The 20,206-nt window shown below is 42.2% G+C and overlaps 1 protein-coding gene across 1 annotated transcript in view; it reads left to right on the plus strand.

Moving 5' to 3' along the window:
- rbms3 (RNA binding motif, single stranded interacting protein) overlaps positions 1-20,206 on the plus strand; it is a 277,321-nt gene that overhangs the window by 51,864 nt on the left and 205,251 nt on the right. The window contains exon 3 of the mRNA XM_054763521.1: positions 9,989-10,047. Within this exon, the coding sequence (XP_054619496.1) occupies positions 9,989-10,047 (59 nt within the window). The remainder of the gene's footprint in view (positions 1-9,988; positions 10,048-20,206) is intronic.

Here is a 20,206-nt window from a genome sequence, read left to right on the forward strand (position 1 = left end):
CGCTTGTTGTTGATCATTTTCTCATTACAAGATACTTTTGCCTACAACTGAGTACCTACGGCTGCAGTACATCGGATAAATATCGGGTTTATATCTACGTACGAAAAAAAATCAGAATTGTACTGTTCACTCTGACATGGAAAAAATTCAGATACAGGTCACACATCAGCAAAAAATCCCAGCTGTCTTTGGGCGAGACGCGGGGTACACCAATCGAGGCAAAATAAGACAACATTGACTCCAAACATTTTTGTCAAAAACAGAATCATACAAAAACTGGGGCATTCGAAAAGCAATGTTTGACTGTAAGTCCTGTTGATAAAAGGCAAATGGTGACAAACATGGAGTGGAACGGGTGCTACAAATTGTACAATACAGTCCATTTTTAACTTGGTAGAATATTTTTAGCGCAACTCATGAACGCCGTCTTTTATAATTAGCCAGGAGTGTTAATATTTTTCCGTTTGCATTTGGTTTTTCACTTGAATGTCCTGGATTTGCCCTGCTGTCGTCCGGTGGAACCTCATAGTAGTTCCTCCTCATTCTCCCATCCCCATCCATCTTTCTGGGTATGTTTATTTCCTGTCAAAGTGCCCCCAAGGTTGCCCGAGGTGTACTGTGCCAGTAAAAATTCAATGCCACTGAAGCTAATTAGCCATACAGTGTTCCGGTGGCAAGCGGGTGGAAGCATTCCACGAAAGGTCAAATTCTGCTGTCAGAAATAGCACTTCTAACAGACTATATATCCCATGCTGTCAGCTGTACCGTGTTCGACATAAACGCTGACTAAAAATGGCTCTGTGGTTTTAGGATATTAAGCAGAATTCTGTTTTATTAGCTGGCTAAGCTGTTTTTCTTATCAGTATCATGAGCTTGTCTGCCCTTTTGAGAAAATGTGTGTGCGTGTGTCTGTGTGTACATCATTGTGAGGGAAGCCGATTGTTCGGCAAGGATTTGTTGCATCACATACTTGGAGTGAAAAGTAGACCTTGCAGTCCCGGGTCGCCACTATCTGGATTGCATGCGTACCAATGCCGCCACACTGATTCATTCTTGACAGCAGGCCATGCTGTTGCTTCGGAGGGTGTTGCACACCGCCTGAAAGCTGCCAAAAAAGCATTTAAACTGTGGTTGGACCCCCTGTGTTATGTACTGTAATTTTTCACTGCCACAATCTTGGCACATTTTCATTAACCTCCCAAAGTTCACCCGTCCTGCTCGGAAGTAAAGACCTTTCCATCTCTAAATTATGTATTAAAGGCACCTCATATAATCCAAACATCTTTACTACTTTGCGTACTGCACGTCTGCTATTACTGCTGGGTTTCACATGATGTCACATCCGGTCGTTGTCAGCCCCACCTCAAAGAGATGGTGTCAAACAAGCCCATTCCAAACCAGACGTCATGTGAAATCGGAGCAAAAGGGCACACAGAGACCTTTTTGGGCGTTTGCAAACCAGCTGCGGCTCTCGTCCACTGGAGCCGAGTAAACACGTTCCAGTTTACAGTGAGCAACGAGGAGCACAATTTATACTAAAATCAGAGTTAAAACAGTTTGGAACTCGAAAATGTGAACCTAGAAGGAACGACGCTCCACGGAGAGCTTGGAAGTGAGGCTTGCTAGCTTCTAGCAGCCCGGAAATAGTGCGTAAAATCTGGCTGAAAATTGACTACGGAGCTCAATCAGTGCAGCAGAACAATGAAGGATACAAGAATGTATTCATGCAGAGTGATTTGGTGTAAGAACACAAACTGTTTATGATGTCTGACGCTGAGATAAGCTTTCTCTGCTTTGACTGGCTTGTTTTCAACTATTTTATGTCACGCTATGTACACGCACACATTCGGAGGGCATAAATTCACTGACATGCACTGTTATTCGTTTTCATCTCCAACATACTGGGTGTGTATGCAGCCGTGTCTTATGCTTACCCCCCCCCCCCCCCCCCCCCCCATCTGCTCTAGGTCACGTGGTTGAAACCCAGCAATTAGTTGATATTATCATTTCACATGGATCTCAGTGGAAAAAAATGATTATATTCTTAACTATTACATAAAGATAATTACCTCTACCAAGTGTGCATATGAAGGCAAGATGTGTTCTTGTTGTTTTTTTGTGGTGGAAAATCCAGCAGCCCTACCAAGCAAAGACAGGACAGTGGAACCTCGGTTAGCGTACGCTCCGGTTGGCATGTTTTTCGGTTAACGTCTCTGCCTTGGTTTGCATACAGTTTCCAGTTAGCGTGTCTCGTTATTATAAAACTGCATGGGTCCAATTGTGTTCTTAATGAACGACCCCTGATCAAAATTTTAAGACCAGTTGAAAAATTGCGACACTGTTGGATCTTAAGGAGGTTCTAAGTAGTGCTTCAAAATGCAAAAAGAAGAAATGGGAGTAAAACAAAAAAAGTTTTGAGGAAGCAATTTATTGCAAACAACCATTAAAGTGAAATGGGCTGTTCATCAGCTGATCAAGAATTCAAGACCATAGCTCAAAAAACCCTGAAACCCTCCTAAAATAGAAATAAACATCTCAGGTGGGATCTCCTTGTCATGCCAGTAACGTTGGAAGCCACCAGGACCATCAAGGTTACATTTTTTATCATCAGAGAATACATTTTTCTTCCACTTTTCAATGTCCCGTGTTTGGTGCTCTTGCAAATTCCAGATAGTCAATTTTGTGGTGTTGAAGGAGACGACAAGGCTCCTAAAACCCTTCTCTCCCAGATGCTGTCTGGTTATTAGACTGCCCTCGGCACCAGGAACAACCTTCATCTGGACCGAGGACGGTCCCGTGTCTTGAGGCACAGCCAATCAGATCCTCTGGCCCAGAGCCGGTGACATTTTTTTGGGGTCTACCACTTGACTTTTTTGTTCCATAATCCTCAAGATCGTTGAAGTTTCCTCAAAATTCAGCCTCAAAAGTTGAATTTTCATTTTCAATTTTTTTTCAAGTGCAAAACATTTTTGGTTCTAACACAGCTGCCTAACACCATTTTTATCACTGTTGCATACTGTCTTCCCTCGCTACATTGCAGATCGAACATTGCTCCCTAAGCCATTAAGATCACCATTCAACTTGTGAAAGTAGTATTCCACATTGGTCACTAGATGTCAGTAATTGTTCAGGGAGACCAGCACCACACCTGATTGCCAAAACAACAGGCTTTTATTGCACTGGTAAATTCTTACAACAGACACAATAATATTGAAATAATAATAATTGTAGTAATACTAACACTACTGTTACAACCACAACAAGCTAAAACTCAACTCTGAACCTTGACTTCACTTCCTGTCCGCCAAAGATTCTGCTCACCCTACAAGGTAAACTGTAAATTTTCTCTGATTTTATATACTGTATTGAGTAATAGGAATGCAAATGGGACTATATGGGTGTTATGTCATGTCTAGATGGCTCTAATGTTAAAAAAATTGATTTAGAATATCGTAAACAGGTTTTTAATTTCATGACTATGAAAATATTCCATTTGTTAAGAAGAAATCCTACTTTTCGTAAATTCACTTATTGCGGTCAGGTCTGGAATCAATTAACTGTGATACACAAGGGATTACTGTATATTTATTTGTGTTTTAATTTCAAGATTCGATGGCCTCGTGCTTTTCAGATCACATGTTGATTGCAGAAACGTCTACTTTTGTCAGACACTAGGTCATTTTTTCCTCTAAAAATGTTCATAGAATTTTTGTTGGCTATTTTAATGTAGTATTATCTGAATTTCAAAAGTCAAGGTTTGTCTGATAGAAATGCTTATCGTAAGAGAAGTGTTAAGAGGACACTAAAACTACTAAATTCCCACAATGTTTAGAATTACTTAAACAGTTGTGGTGGAACGAGCAATTAAACAGATTTGGTGTCGGCTTAATCTTTGTTTTACTCTGCTGGATGGAGTTTCAGTCTGATATATTGGGCTAAAAACAAGCCAGCGGACTGGAGAGTGGATTTTCTTGTGTGTGCAGCCAAATAGTAAGAGGCCCTCTTACTTCCCTGGCTATGATTGGATGGATAGACTGATAGACCAGCTGCTTCTGTGAGAGAAATTCCTCAGCCTAACCAGCCAGGTCGAGGCACTGGTCCAAACCAAAGCTCAACGTTAGTCCAGTCCAAACCAAAGATCTTTGATGCCAATAGGTAAACTCGGCTCGCAAAGGGAAAGCAGCTCCAAAACTCTGCAGGGTAAACAGACCTTCCAAGCCATCAAACCAAACAGTGATTAAGTCCATTTTTTAAATCTTACTATGCAGTCCTGTCTGAGGAATGTAAACATGGGTTTAATCAGGTAGTTAGACTAAATGTTCAAAGGTAGACAGGGCTAGACTTTCATGTGGATTGACACAGATGCATAGCACATGGAACATTGCATGCAACCTCCCCAAACACGGTCATTACTTCTTCTCATTTGGCTCCTCCCACCCATCCCTTTATTTCTCCTCACCCAATTCCCGATCCACAGCTGTGCCCTCAATCACAATGGCTTTCGCCTCCATGGCAGCGCCTGATCAAAAGGACTAGGCGAGCCAAATCAAGGGCTAATCACCACCAATTGCCCAGATAACCTCTCCCGTGTGTGTTGGCAGAATGATGGTTGGACAAGGAATGCATGAAGTATGCTAAGCAGAGGGACTGGAAGGGAGTGAAGCAAGGGTTGACCCTGGGACCACCTGTTTTTATGTTGCTGAGGCCTGTCTACTCAACAGAGTCGGATTATTCCTAATGACTCTCAAAGGTCCAATGTTGACACTTGTTGCCTGGTAATCACAGCTGCCGTGTTCTGTTTAAAAACAAACTGACAAGGGCTAGAAGAAGTGAGAGCAAAGGTATTCTGGCCCAGACTCGTAGTTCTTGGCGAGACCAAACACACACACGCAATAGAAATGTTGGTCTTTTTACTCTATTGCTAAGAAAACAGTTTTGATATGTAACATCCCTGCCTAATGATTCCTCTGTAATATACAGTGTGGGAGGTTGTGGGTAACGTACAGGAAATAGTTGTGACTCGCTTCTGAGGAGTGGTTGGGCCACTCGGCAGCGAAATCCCGCTGGAACTCAAATTTCTCAGTGTATCTTATTTTTATTGAAAAGTGAGGTGTAAAGGTTTCCTATTTTGCTCCTGCTATTATTTGGATTGACAACAGCCTCTCAATAGAGACAACGGTTGAGTTCCATTTCACAGTCTTTGCTTTGAAGCGCTGTAAAACTAAACATACAGAAATAAAGCACGCCAATTATGGCTTAATAAGATACAAAATGATTTCTTTCTGACAATCAACAAACGGAATGCATTTAAACAAATGTTGCTAATGCTAATTTACATTGAAAATCCCATATATGCCCTCGCTGTTGACATTAGCAATTTTACATGCCAATTTCAACCTGGGTAACCTGGTCCTCGGCAGTCAAACCTGGTTCTTGAGACATGGAACGCAGCTGAGTGTGAATCTTCTGGGGCGAGACTCTTCTAAATCTGAGGCCATGGTCCTCAGTTGGCAAACTGGATTGTTTCAGGTTAGGAGTGAGGTCTTGCCCCAGGTGGAGATCAAGTATCTCGGGATCTTTTGTTGACAAGTGAGGGAAGGATGGAGTGTCAGATCAACAGGCGGATCGACGCAGGACTGGACCATCAAGGTCAAAAGAGAGCTGAGCCAGAAGGCATAGCTCTCAAGTTACAGGTCAATCTACGTTCCCACACTCGCGTATGGTTGCAAGCTGTGGGTGGTGACACAAAGAGCAAGATTGCAGATACAAGTGGCCAAAATGAGTTTCCTCTGTAGGGTGGCTGGACTCACCTCAAGAGCTCTGTCATCCGGGAGAAGCTCAAAGTAGTAGAAGAGCCAGTTGAGGTGGCTTGGGCATCTAGTCAGGATGCCTCCTGGACACCTCCCTGGTGAGGTGTTCCAGGCATGCCCAGCCAGGAGGTGGCCCTGGGGTAGAGCTTAGGACACGCTGTAGGGATTGAGTCTCTCAGCTGGCCTGGAAACACCGCGGTTTCCTCCAGGGGAACTGTAAGAAGTGGCCGAAGACCAGGAAGTCTGGGCTTCCCTACTGACACTGATGCCCCCTTGACCTGGATAAGAGGAAGAAAACGGATGGATGGATGGATGGATGGAGGGATGGAGGGATGGAAATTAGAGTAATTCCTTAAACAGTCCGGCCAGACAATGCCAGGTGATCTTATATTGGGCGTCTAAAGGTTTACGCATGTAAACCAAAAGGCTGTTAGCAGCTTGTCAGGTGCGCACCAAGGTTCCATAGATTGTATAACCATTTTTAAAATGTATTTTTATCAAGGTCTGAGTTTTTCACCCATCCTAACCTAAGTTGTGATTCTGGCCAACTCACCTTCTACCCACGCAGATCCAATCCTGCTGGTAGAAATGGAACATATCTGGACTATTTCTTATACATTCAGTAATGGAGTCTGGCATTCCAGCTGCCTTCCACAAAATGTGGGAACTTTAAGCCCAACGTCTGTTTTGAAACATTTAGACGGCTGTCAAACAAATGAGCGTCATGTTGGTGCTGATCTACTATGGCTTGACAAGGATGGGCCTGGGGTTGCCACTGAATAAAATGGCATGAAGGATACAACAGGACATGTTACAGATATAATAGCAGCGAGACAGAGGAGCCAAAGCAAGAGATGGGGGGAAGATGGATGAGGAGGGAGACGGGCCGAGGGCCAGCAGAGTCAGAAATAAGCGGCTGGGAGAGTGATAGGATAGGATTAGTCGAGATAGGCCCTGCATCCCGGCTACAGCATCACAGTGTTAAACCTGCACTTCACAGGGACTGCCTCTGTCACATCAAAGCCTCCCTCAGGCCTGCCTGGCACTGAGGCCAAGGAGTTGCCAGCAGGGTTGTCTCCAGCTGCACACCACGCCATTCATGCACATCGCACTTTCACCTGTATGTCTCCATTACGGGGAAGACCCTGCAGCCTCCTTCCTCATACCTTTTCATCTCATTCTTGCATTATTGTACATTGGAAAGGAAATGAACCATCTCTTAATTAAGAACTTCCTTTATAGAAATGTTATTACTGTCCAGTAGATCCCCCGCTTTTCACGTAATGGTTACGTTATACTCCAAGTAAAAATGTCTATTTTTGACACACGGCTCACTCCTCCCCTCCAAACCCTCTTGCTAGCTTGATGTTGACATTCTCCTCCAATTTCGGAGTCAACAGAACCCCCCCTTCTCTCTTCAAATGCCATTTTTCCACTCAAAACACTACGTTTTAAGCCCTAAATAGAGACTCTCCACTAATGAATGATAATGTAAGATGATTAATGAAACAGATGGAATTGGACTCACAGCGGAGCTTCTTCAAGCTGCGTCTACGTCAACCTTACTGCAAATTTTGAGGCCAGATTGCTCGTAGCCAAACTAATTTTTGCGTCTCACAGCACACAACTACGGTGCGTGGAAGCACCCCCGAACAAACTGCGGAATCTCGCCTGATGAAAAAACATTTGTGTGACACATAAAAACAAAAAGAAACAAACATCGTGGGCTTTCTAACAGTAGTACATGAATGCTGTACATTTGACCTGTATTGTCACATATTTATAAATCACCCCTGGCTTGTGGTGAATGAATTTCGCAAAACATCCACCCATCTTCTATGCCGCTTGTCCTCACTGGAGTCGCGGGTATGCTGGAGCCTATCCCAGCTGACTTCAGGCGAGAGGCGGGGTACACCCTGATAGCACCCAGCCAATCGCAGGGCACATATAGACAAACAACCATTCACACTTTCATACCTATGGACCATTTAGAGTCACCAGTTAACCTAAAGTGCATGTTTTTGGAATGTGGGAAGAAACCGGAGTACCCGGAGAAAACCCACGCACACACGGGGAGAACATGCAAACTCCACACGGAGATGCCAAAATCAACATATTATATCAATGCATCATGTCAGCTGAATGGTATTTGTCAAAGCCCTTCTAATTTTAGCTCGACAGATACAGAACCACTGCAATCCCTGCATGTTCCCTGATCAAGGAAGCAATCCTGTTCCATGTTGTGTGCTCATTCTCAAGTGCGTCTCAGTGTGAACAAACATTGCACGTGTTTCCTGTTGTGTTGCACTAGAGAATAAGGATCCCTATTACCAATATGGCCTGTTTATCTACTGAAGAGTGACAATCCACTGATTGGTGTGTGTGTGCTTATGCAGAATTTGTGTGAACGGGTAGTTTTCCCTCTCGGAGCTCATCAGTTCATAGATACCACCCACCCCACCGCAGCATGCAGTAAATAGAGTCAAATAGAGCTCGCCACTCGTTGAGAAATGGCACAATTATCCCCCCACTGGTGAAATATGTGTCGGGATGCACCACTGCTTCTTCCCCACAGAATGTGTGTGCGTGCGTGCGCGCGTGACTTTAATTTACTACGCTTGTGGAATCCAGTCGACTGCATTTCTGCAACAACTGATGCTAAATCCTTTTTATGTTTAAATAGCTTTTTATGGGCCTGCCTGCAAAGCGCAGCCAATCCTATTATTCATCAAATTTATTATATATATATTTTTCTTCTACTTATGTCATATGGTGATGTGCATTACCACTTATGGCTGGTATCAGTGACACCGATACTTTGTGCAAATGCACAAAATGTGTCTGGCAAATTTTTAATGGCAGTGGTTTTCAAATGAAAGCACAGCTGACAGCATGAAGAATACACGACCTCAGAGTCATTTCTTTATTTTCAACTCTAAAGTACATTAAGGTAGCGGCATGATTTACAAACTAATATACGACGACAGATATAAGAGGACAAAATCATAGAAAATATGCGAAAAGGGTGTTTTAAACAATAAAAAAATGAAATCAGTAACACAGCAAAGCCATGAAAATAAAGGATGAATTATTAAGAGCTACTATTGGAATGAAATGGAATTCACAATTCATCAGTGGCGGGCGGTGCATCTCATACTTTGGGCTTTCAGTGGGAACTTAGATGACGCAATCCAGCTCTTAAAACCACCACCATCATGGCATAATTACACAAAGCATCACTATTTTAAAAAAAATGCAATATACAATACGTGTGACATTACAGAATTGGGGATGAATGTCATTTAATGCTAAAAGCAACAAACCAGTTAACCCTTTGTCAATTTGAGTGATAGGTATAGGCTTTCGGAAAAGTGTGCTGACAATACTGTACGCCTCCTACCGCGAGGCGGATCAGCCCCACACCCGTTGCTAATACCGTTTAAGTGATCGGACCAGCACTCCTGATTCTGATGGCCCTGGGCAACGTTGATTGACGTGGCAACACATTGAAGCTGAAATCTGATTGGACCAAAACTAAAAAAAAATAATCTAACATACGCATAGTGGAAGACAAGAAACTACAAAAACTAGAAAATAGCTACAAAATGAAGACAATAGGTCTGTTGGAATAAATGAATAGAATTTCATGGAACAAATACTGTAGTAGGTCAGTGCTTCTGAAAATGTTTAAGCCAGTAGAGAAGGCGTTGCTGGCCCTGACTGCACACACGTAGCTTTTTAACTGTCACACATTAAGATGCCTTGGTAACATATTTACAATTATACCAATGTTAGAGATTGTGTGGGGGTTTTTTTGTAAAGAAAAAGGGCTTTTATGAACTCAGATCAATGCACCAAAAGTCTGTAAATACTGGCTGTACAAGAGAAACTCAACCCCTACACACACTTTTTCAATCTTTCATACCTACCTTTTCTGGGTGGATATGATTTATCAAGCATGTGGTTTGTTGTACTACTGCAAACACGTGTTTCTTTGTGTTTATTTTGACCCCCAAAATGTTTTTATCATATGCGTTTTTCATGCACTTAAACAATATATCCCTGTCTGTTGTTATTCCAGTTTATTAATGTATTTTAGTAGGTTTGCTTCACAGTGAGGAAGCTTTTCTAATGCTGCATCAAAACAATTACATTTCCTTTGTTTTCTGTCTTCACAGGTATGGAAAGATCGTGTCAACGAAGGCCATTCTGGATAAGAACACCAACCAGTGCAAAGGTCGGTCGTTTTATCTAAGACATCTACCATCGTTTAGTGCATTTCTCATTTACTTTGGCCTGTGTGCCGCAACTTAAATGTATTACAATTATTTAAAAAATCAGGTTCTTTAAAAGGGGTCCCCATTGTTCAAGCGCAATGACCAATACAAAAATCATCTGATAGGAGAAGAGTAGTTTTTTGGGGGGGGCTTCTCACATAGCTAATTTTGCATTGATATACCTTGCTACACTTCTCCAATAAACTGTGGGATGTATATTGTTCAGTCCGGCCCATTTAACCAGGGTCGGAACAACGCAGTCTCTTTAATTCTATCAACTGTGAAACAACTGGGTCAAATAGTAAGTTTAACAATTTATTCTATTTGGAGTGAATACAAGCAATTGTAATGCCAGTGCTGGAGAGAGCAGTCAGCCATCAACCAAAGTCTTGTGAAGCCTGAGCGGTCTCTAAGGTGAAACCGAGTTCCCCTTCCTCATATGCCTTCTGAAGGGGTGGTCCCAATGATCAGGAAGCTTCCCGTTAACTGTTTGTTGGTGTATCGGTCTAATCTGGCTTCAACCAGTTTTGGCCAGGTGGCTGAGCGTCTCAATCAAGAAACAGGAAGGTGATTCATAATGAAACTGTGTGTGTGTGTGTGTGTGTGTGTGTGTGTGTGTGTGTGTGTGTGTGTGAGATAACTAAGAAAACAGGGTGGGCTTGTTCCAAGTGAAAGGCCTTGTAATCATTTCTCATGGCTATGTGGTGAACAGGCACAAATATGTTGCAGTACTTCTGCAAAACAGGTTGGAAAATATTCCATATTTAACAATACTAATGGCTCCTGTGTCTTTTGTATTAGAATAATTCTGCGCGTAAAGTGACGAACATTTTATAACACAGCAGTTCCTATAAGGCAGGGGTTCTCAAATGGTCTCAACCTGGGACCCACGCCCCAAGTGCTCATGACGCCAAAGAAAGCAATAAATGTATTTATATTCACGTAATAAAATGCTTTTGTCATACTGCTGTCATCCGCCAGTAAACAACGATTTAAAAAAACACCCCCCAGTGAGTTTTCTGAACCGCCACCATCTTGGCTGTAACTTCACACCGAGAACACTTTCCGGCAACCGGACTCATGAAAACACAGCCATGGCCACACAGTAAAGCCAAAAAAGAAAGACACAGTAATCCCTCGTTTATTGATTCTAAACCCACTGTGATAAGTGAATTTCTGCGAGGTAGGAGTCCTGATTTACAAATGGAATATTTTTCTAGTTAAAGCATAGAAAAGCTGTTTACGACCTTCTAAATATGTTTGTTTAATATTATTAGAGCCCTCTAGATATGGAATAACACCCCTAGAGGCACCTGTACCCAAAATAGTAGACATAACAGTAAAAACGTCTTTTAGGACATAAGTCATGTTGAATTTGACTGTCTTTGAATGCGTCTTTTGAATGCCTTATATTTTTTAGTTCATGTAGTCACTTTTATGCTTGAAAAATAAAAAAAAAATGTCTAAAAATGAATTTTTTTCTAATAAAAGGCCGTATTTTATGGCATGATTTATTAATTAATATTATTTAAAAAACGGTACTATAGTGAAACCGTGAAATTCAAAGCTTGAAGTGGCAAGGGAAGACTGTATTGTGAGATTTTGTGCTGGGTGTGTGAATAAACAAGCAATGCTATCAACGTACCAAAAGATAAACGACTTTGTTACACGTTTGTTTACAACAGTGTACGAGAAGCTAGGCTTAATTTCCACCCAAAATCGATTCACACAAAAACCATGGCGCCCGAAAGCTCGAGGTTTGCCTGTAACTTCGCTTATCGCACTCTTCACACTCCTGCTCGACGGGTTCTTCTTCAGCAACCAGACTGGCATTGCTGTAAATATATTTGCTTTTGTGTCCTGTTTAGCTGCTAGCGATTAAGACTGCCTGGTCTCAAGCGTGGGGAAAAGTACAAAAAGAAGAGATGGAGAGAAAACGGCAATTTCAAAAAAGCATGGTTCTTGCCCTGAGGTATCTTGCAGCACTGTTTAAGAGCTGTTGAAGTCAGATCAATAATTACTTATGTCAGTCTCAATAGAGGGGGCCTTTCAAGGTGAAGTCTTCTTCACCCACACTTGAGTTTATCATACCTGGTGCTGCATACTCACGGTCAACGTTTAGACAGGAAAAATGTTTTATAAGATGGAAATAAAAGTTGGTTATGGGAAGAAAAAAAAAAAACATACGGTAGATGACTGAAAAGTACATGAACGGTAGATGGAGTTGGTATTTGTGGGGCCCCTTTGGATCTGGCTCAAAATACTTGGGAGTGCATACCTAAATGTTCTCTGAAGATGCAATAATAAGTAACTGCAATAATTTAGGTCTGTAAACACGCCCTGGCGGAAGAATACGCATGGCACACAGCAAAAGAGTGCAGTATGTGCTTTCACGCTGGGCGGATGACTACAGTGTAACATTGCTTACTTTATCAGTTAGCTTTTTATACTTTATTATCTCCCAAGCTGAAGTGAAAGAAAAAGAAAGAAAAGGAAAGCCATCACCATGGAAGTGAAAATGAACATCATAAAAGGCGTCAGAGGCGAAAGGCCCACCATTATTGGCTGTTTATTATTATTATTATTATTATTATTATTATCGTCAATGATGTCACAAGCATCATTTAGAATAAAGATTACTGAATGCTCATGAACGCTATAGGGGGTCATGGATTCCTTGCTCTGTTACAAGCAGATCTGGGAAGAGAGAGCGCCTGGGACAATATTTTAATAAGGTAGGCGGCAACAGGCATCGATATCCCGCCCTATGAATTCATAATCAATGGAATACATTTCTTTACGCAGCCCCATAGTCCACATTATCAGTGTTAATAAATACTATGATATAAAATGCTATTGTGTGCATTGTTCAAGTCAGCATTTTCTGATAATAAAAGTATGTGAACTATATTTAAGCCACCAAAACCAGGTATTTTTTACTGAAAAATGTAAAAATGTAAAGTGCTGATATACCGGTTATTGGATTTTTTTTAATCGGCCCCAAATAAATCATATGCATGCGCAGGCATAATACATCTTTACAAAAATCACTTAAATGTGTCATCAATTGACATGTGAAATTAATTAAAATACCAGATGTTTATGTAAAAACATAACTATTTCCCTCAATTATGTATTAATTCATCATAATTATTATTACTATTATAATTTATTATTGCCATGAATTATTTCATGGGCCTGTGTTGGAGCACTCCATGAATTTATCTGAATCTGTCAGTCGCCCATCAAAGTCAACGGGCGAATCCTAACACCTGATTGGTTACCCGGCACATCAAGCCAAGACTGCTAGAGAAGGGGTGTGGCGTACTTCTTCTGAACTGTGCAGTCGATATCTTGGTCAGAAAGTGTGGGAATAACTCCAGCAACTTCAATCAACTCCTCTGCTTCAACTTCCACATGTTCTGGGTCAGCAAGTCGGTCTCACTTCCACACTCTCGCCAACTCCCAAAGTTGGAGCATATCCTGTGTGGCCTCCATATTTTGAAAGACTTCCAGGATTTAATTGTTTTTACATTACAATTAATTCTTAAATATTTTAATGAATTAATGACACATTTATGTATTTACTTCCGCTTTTAATTAATGATGCATTTAAGTAAATTATTCAGTGTTGTATTTATTTATTTCGTGAATGAACAACACATATAAAATAGCACGTTTATTAATTGAACTCATTCAATACCAAAGACGTATTCATACGTTTGTTTTATCCCAAACGACCAACAATGCATTTATACAACTTTTAATTTCCTTGCACGAGGGGTGATGACGCAACTCTCCACGAATGCATTTCACTTGAGAGCACTTTGAAGGTATAGAAAACGGCCACAAGGTGGCAGAAGTGCATTTGATAAGAACTCGGCAGAGATGAAGTGAAAGTTATGCTTGAAATGTATCTTTTCACAAAAAGATGGTTTTCTCCCTTTTCTGGTCGGGAACACGAAACTTAGCTGCGTTCCACCGCTGATTACTAAAGAACAGAAAACGTAGAAACAAACTTTTTTTTTTTTTTTCTGCTGAAAGACGGGAGTCTAATCTTTCTTTTGGTAGCTTCCATGTTTACATAGCCGTAGAACGGAATATTCCGTGTGCCTTGAAAGATCAGTCAAAATCGTCTAAAATGTCCCGTACTGAAAGGGTTGTCTTTTAAAAAGTGACTGGGATTGAATGAGCCAAGTAATTATTTAAAGATGCGTTTATTTATTTGATGCTGTCCCATTTGATCCTCCATACGCATGCCCCCCCCCCCCCCACATCAGTCACTACTTCGTTATTTGACAGCCATTGTGGTCGGAGGTGCAAATCATTGTCAGAAGCTGGCATATGCTGGCCGTGCCTAAATTATACCAAGCTAGTGTGCGAATTAAAAGACAGAATTTCTTTAATGAGAAATTCATGGCCGTGATCTATCTAAAGACAAGGCTGTGAATGTGATTCTATAATTAATCCAAAAAGTCCAAGTAGAGCAACTTAATGAAAATGACTTGACGGCTTAATGGCGTTATTTCAGTTACTTTGTCGAATATCAGATGTGGTTTTCTAATGCGTCCATTTATGCGCTGGAGAGGAATGAGTAAGCATAGGAGTGGAAGTTGTGGGAAAGCTAGAAATAAAACACACAGTACCTGTAAATACTGGTACAAGTTGTCGGGATGTCGGAACGCTGTGTGTATCAAAGCATAAACCAGCGAAGGTGTGTCGCCCACTCACATACACACACACACGTAGCTCCTTGACAGTGTGTATCCGTATATTTACTGACTAGAACACAGGTGTGTAAAAGGGCTATAAAGCTCTGTTTGAAGTACCATATAACAAAAACTACACACCAAGACCATGTAATACACTTCTCCCACACACTCAAAACACACCAGACTAATCATACCCCAGCACTGCCCGAGGTGTATTGGGTTCCTGCAGCAGTAGCGGCCGTGCACCACATCTATCCATCATTCCGCTGGCATCACAGCTTGCCTTTCTTGTTCCCCCATTACGCCGTGTTTCGGTGAACTACTTTCCCTTTCATTGTCAGCCTGAGAAGGAACCCAAAAAGAAATAAACAGTAATAATAAAGACGCAGCCTTGCGCACCTGAACAGGGACCCTGAACGGATGGCCAGTGAAATCCAATTTTCCAGGCTGAATGTAAATGAATGCAAGATTTTCTGATTTGTAATGTGAACTTGAACTATAAAACATTGAACTGAAACCAACAAACACCCAAATATTTGATAAAATCCATACGGGAGGCCAAGAGGCAGTACAGACAGAAGCTGGAGGGCTACTATTCCACCTCAGACCCTCGGCGCATGTGGGCGGGGCTCCAGCACATCACAGACTATCGACAGCAGAGTAGCGTAGCCACGTCCAGCCAAACCACACTTCCTGATGAGTTGAATGAGTTCTATGCCCGCTTTGATACCCAAACTCCTGATGAGCAGAGAGGGTGGCTGAACCTGGGGAGCACACAGGACTCACCTCTCATGGTGACATCAGCTGATGTGCGCAGGGTTCTAAACAAAACAAACCCACGAAAAGCAGCAGGGCCAGACAACATCTCAGGACGTGCACTTCGGGTTTGCTCATCAGAGCTAGCTGATGTGCTTGCTGACATATTTAACCTGTCGCTTGCACAAGCATCTGTACCGACCTGCTTTAAGTCCACCACCATAGTGCCCGTACCCAAGAAGAGCAACGTGACCTGCTTGAATGACTATCGCCCTATAGCACTCACTCCTATTGTTATGAAGTGCTTTGAAAGATTAGTCATGACCCACATCAAAAAGAGCATCCCGGCGGCAACCGTGGACCCTCTACAGTTTGCATATCGCCAGAACCGGTCCACGGATGATGCAGTCAACACTGCCATCCACACAGCCCTTTCTCACCTACAGGGCCAGGACACATACGTCAGAATGCTATTTATAGACTATAGCTCTGCATTCAATACAGTCAGCCCCCACAAACTCACAGATAAGCTCCTCACACTTGGCCTGTCTCCCTCCCTCTGTAACTGGGTGTTTAACTTTCTCACAGGCAGGCCCCAGTCAGTCAGAGTCCACAACCGCACATCCAGCTCAAGAATTGTGAGCACTGGGACCCCACAGGGGTGTGTGCTGAGTCCACTCCTCTACACGCTCTTCACCTACGATTGCGTGGCCTCCCAGAACAACACCAGCATCATTAAATTTGCAGATGACACTACAGTCATCGGACTGATCACTGGTGGTGTTGAAACATCATACAGAAGAGAGGTGGCGGACCTCATAGCTTGGTGTCGTGATAACAATCTCCTTCTCAATACAGATAAGACTAAAGAGATGATCATCGACCCAAGAACAAGGGAAAAGGAGCCGCATAGACCCCTGTTTATTGATGAGACTGAGGTGGAGAGGGTGAAAACCTTCAAGTTCCTTGGCACACACATCAGCGAGGACCTCACCTGGTCTCACAACACCCAACAAATTCTGAAGAAGTCCCAAAGGAGACTGTACTTCCTGAGAAGACTGAGGAAATTTGGCATGTCCACCACAATCCTGAGTTGCTTCTACAGATGCACTATCGAAAGTGTCCTTACCGCCTCCATCACTGTTTGGTACGGTAACTGTACAACACGTGATAGGAAGGCACTCCAGCGGGTGATCAAGACCTCACAGAACATTGTTGGGGCAGCCCTCCCCACACTGCAAGACATTTATAAATCTAGAGTCCTACGAAGAACACACAACCTCATCAAGGACAGCACACATCCACAACACTCACTATTCACACTCCTACCGTCAGGCAGACGCTACAGGAGTTTGAAGTCCAGGACCACAAGGCTGGCAAACAGTTTTTACCCACAGGCCATCAGGCTCCTCAACGAAGCACTCGCACACGCCGCACGCAACACACGCACACACTCATAGCACTTTATTTATTTATTTATTTGTATTATTTACTTGTATTAATGTCTCGTCTGTTGTTGTTGCTTAATTTATTGGTATATATGTTTATGTGTTTATGTTTCTTATGTTCTTATTCTTTCATTTGTTTTCTTTCTTTTCTTGGGAGAATGAACAGAATAAGATTTTCATTGCATGGTATAACTGCTGTTTTACCATGCACATGACAATAAAACTCTCTTGAATCTTGAATCTTGAAAAATATCACTTCTGTAGAACTTCTCACATACAGTAATCCCTCCTTTAATTGGTTCCGTACCCAACCGTAAGTGAACTAGGAAGTAGGAGTCCTTATCTATTAATGGAACATTTTTGTACTTACAGCAGAGAGAACCTGTTTATGACCCTCCTAAATACGTTTTTTAACATTATTAGAGCTCTCTAGATGGTAAATAACAACCATATATTCACCTTTACACTCGTACTACCCAATATAGTGAACATAAGAGAAAATAAGCCATTTACGACATAAATAAGTAGGGGTGTCTCAAGATCTTGTGTCACAATATCCTGTGGGATTAAAACGTGATGTTTCGTTCAGGAAAAAAAAAAAATGTCTCGTGGGCACTAGGCCTGGGACAATAATAAATCAATTAATTCATCACACAATGAATGAAAATGAACTTGACCATTTTGCCCGCCTCAATATATTGCCATGTGCCCGCATGTCTGTTTCCCTTGTCTCTCACCTCCAAACAGGCAGGAAGAAGGTTCACCCTGTGCATTGGTTTCAGCACCTTGCCGCGTTTGTTCCATAGAACAACAGCATGAACGGAGTGAGCCCTTTTGTCAGTCATACAGTCTCTGTCCTGGTGGGTGGCGGCGGGGCCGCTAGCATACACAGAGTTCAGAAGGGTGTTACATAGTTGAAATGAATCATTATAATCATTCGTTGTACTTTTCTTAAATGTAATGTTAAAATCTTGTCTCGTTCTCATAGACCCAATCTTGTGTTTCGTCTGGTTTTGTCAGCTGAGTGTCTCGAGACACCCCTAAAAATAAGACATAATAGAGACTCTCACGTGGTAGCATCGGGAGAGTTCCTTGTTGTTGTTCCTTTTTGACTTCCAGTGTTCGTACAGTAATTTCTGGGGTAGTTATTGCCTCATCAATGTAACATTACTGACGCCTAGTAACCAGTGTAAAACATCTTTCAATGTGTTTTCTGAATGCCTTATATTTGTACTTTTACTTTATTTAGCCTTTCATATGCTTGAAAATGTTTAATTCAGGCAAAATGCATAAAATGTGCTTAAATATGCATGTTTCCCGTCTAATAATAGGATGTAGTCAACAATAACTTTTGAAAAAGCGGGATGGGGTGAACTTGTGGAATTGGAAGCACGATGTGGCGAGGGATGACTGTAAAGCTCACTTCTCCGTCCTTTTTGGGCACATTTGTAAACAAAACTCCACTCTGCTTCGTGTTTATAGCCTTGTCTTCTCTGAACTGCTACAACACTTACGATTACCGTAATAACATAGCCTCTGGTTTAAAACATAGTTGGAATTTTGACTGCACAAATGGCCCAAGAATTATGGTCATTTGAAAATAGCATTGCAAATTCTCTCACTGGTGACAGGTTCAGTGTTCAAGGGTTTTAATCAAATTATTTGGGAAGGTATCGTATTGCATCTCCGTTTGGGTTTTCTCTGGGTACTCCGGCTTCCTCTAAATGACTCGTGAATATGCGTGTGAATGGTTGTTTGTCTATACAGTATGTGCCCCGCGATTGGCTGGTGACCATTCCAGGGTGTACCCCCGTCTCCAGCATACCCCCGCCACCCTAGTGAGGATAAGTGGCGTAGAAAATGAATGAATGAATGTTCCAGATGAATGGACACACATTCCCACAGTCCAAAATGCGGTAGAAAATATTTCCAGAATCCTCCTTTAGTGTTGGTGCTTGCCCACCTCCACATTCTGGTCGAAATAGAACAGAAATTTGGGGTTTCATGACTGAGGGAGCGAGGAAAAGGAATCCATTGTGAGAATCCTGAACCGCTCATTTGCCGTCCGTGCCCATAAGCATCATCTTAAAAAGACGGCGGCAGTATTTGATACAAAGCAGGGCCGAGCAAATGGAGACGTTTTATTTTCCTCGCCATGGCCCAGAGGCTGAGGAAATGACCTCAACCCTTTAAAGGACCTCTGTTTCCGCCTTCAAGCCGAGAGATTGCGACATTGGCCCCCTTCACTGAATGTGGGAGACAGATGAGATGTGGAGATAGTCTCTTGAGCCTTGCTTGACAGTTGTCTGTTGTTCATTGCTTTGCTCCTTCACTTGCTGTGCCTTTTAAGTCAAGGGTGCTCTGCAGAATACAAGTGACGTGACGGGAAAGACGTCTCTTCATGCTTCTTCCTAACAAAAACGTCAAATACCTGCCAAAAATCATGTTGCGATGATGAATTCATAGCGGAGTACTGTATATATTATCGTTGCTTTTTTAGATCTCAATTTAAAGGCCCGTCACAAGCTTGGCCACTATGATCCGAAGCATCCCATCCCCTTACCGGAGACTCATCTAATAGTGAAATACTGGCAATGTTACATTCTATGAAAACAGATTTATTGCTGCATCAGTGCCAAAGACGCTGAATGTAGGCCCATTGATGAATGAGTACTTTGCAGAGGGGGGCCTGTTCAGCGTGGACTTTTTGGAAGGCGGGGTGAACCTTTGTGCATACATTATTGGTTTCTCATTAGAGCGCTGAGATATAAACATTTGTCTGTGTTGTGCACAATGCTAAAGCAATTACAGATTGACTCTGCTGGTACCTCTGCCCGTTTGAAAGTGAATTATGCGTGGTAGGTTTATTTCTAAATCAAATATTTTCATAGAGCATAGAAAACCTGTTTACGACCTTCTGAATATGATTTGAAAATAAGACATAAATAAAGCTCGTGTGTTGCTGTAAATGTGTTTCGGAGCCAGAACAGCAGAGTAGGGGGGCGGACAGGAAGTGACGTTGGGGGTTCAGAATTGAGTTTTAGCTTGGTGTGGGTTACGGCCACAACAGTCGCCCGGTTAGGGATTATTGTGCCTGTTGTGAAATCATTCAAACCTGCAATAAATGGGTGTCATGTCTGGTGCTTGTGTGTCTCACCGAACATTACAGCAACATTGCTGACACCTAGTGACAAGTGGAGAAT

The sequence above is a fragment of the Dunckerocampus dactyliophorus genome, chromosome 20 (assembly GCF_027744805.1).
Source record: "Dunckerocampus dactyliophorus isolate RoL2022-P2 chromosome 20, RoL_Ddac_1.1, whole genome shotgun sequence".
Lineage (NCBI taxonomy): Eukaryota > Metazoa > Chordata > Actinopteri > Syngnathiformes > Syngnathidae > Dunckerocampus > Dunckerocampus dactyliophorus.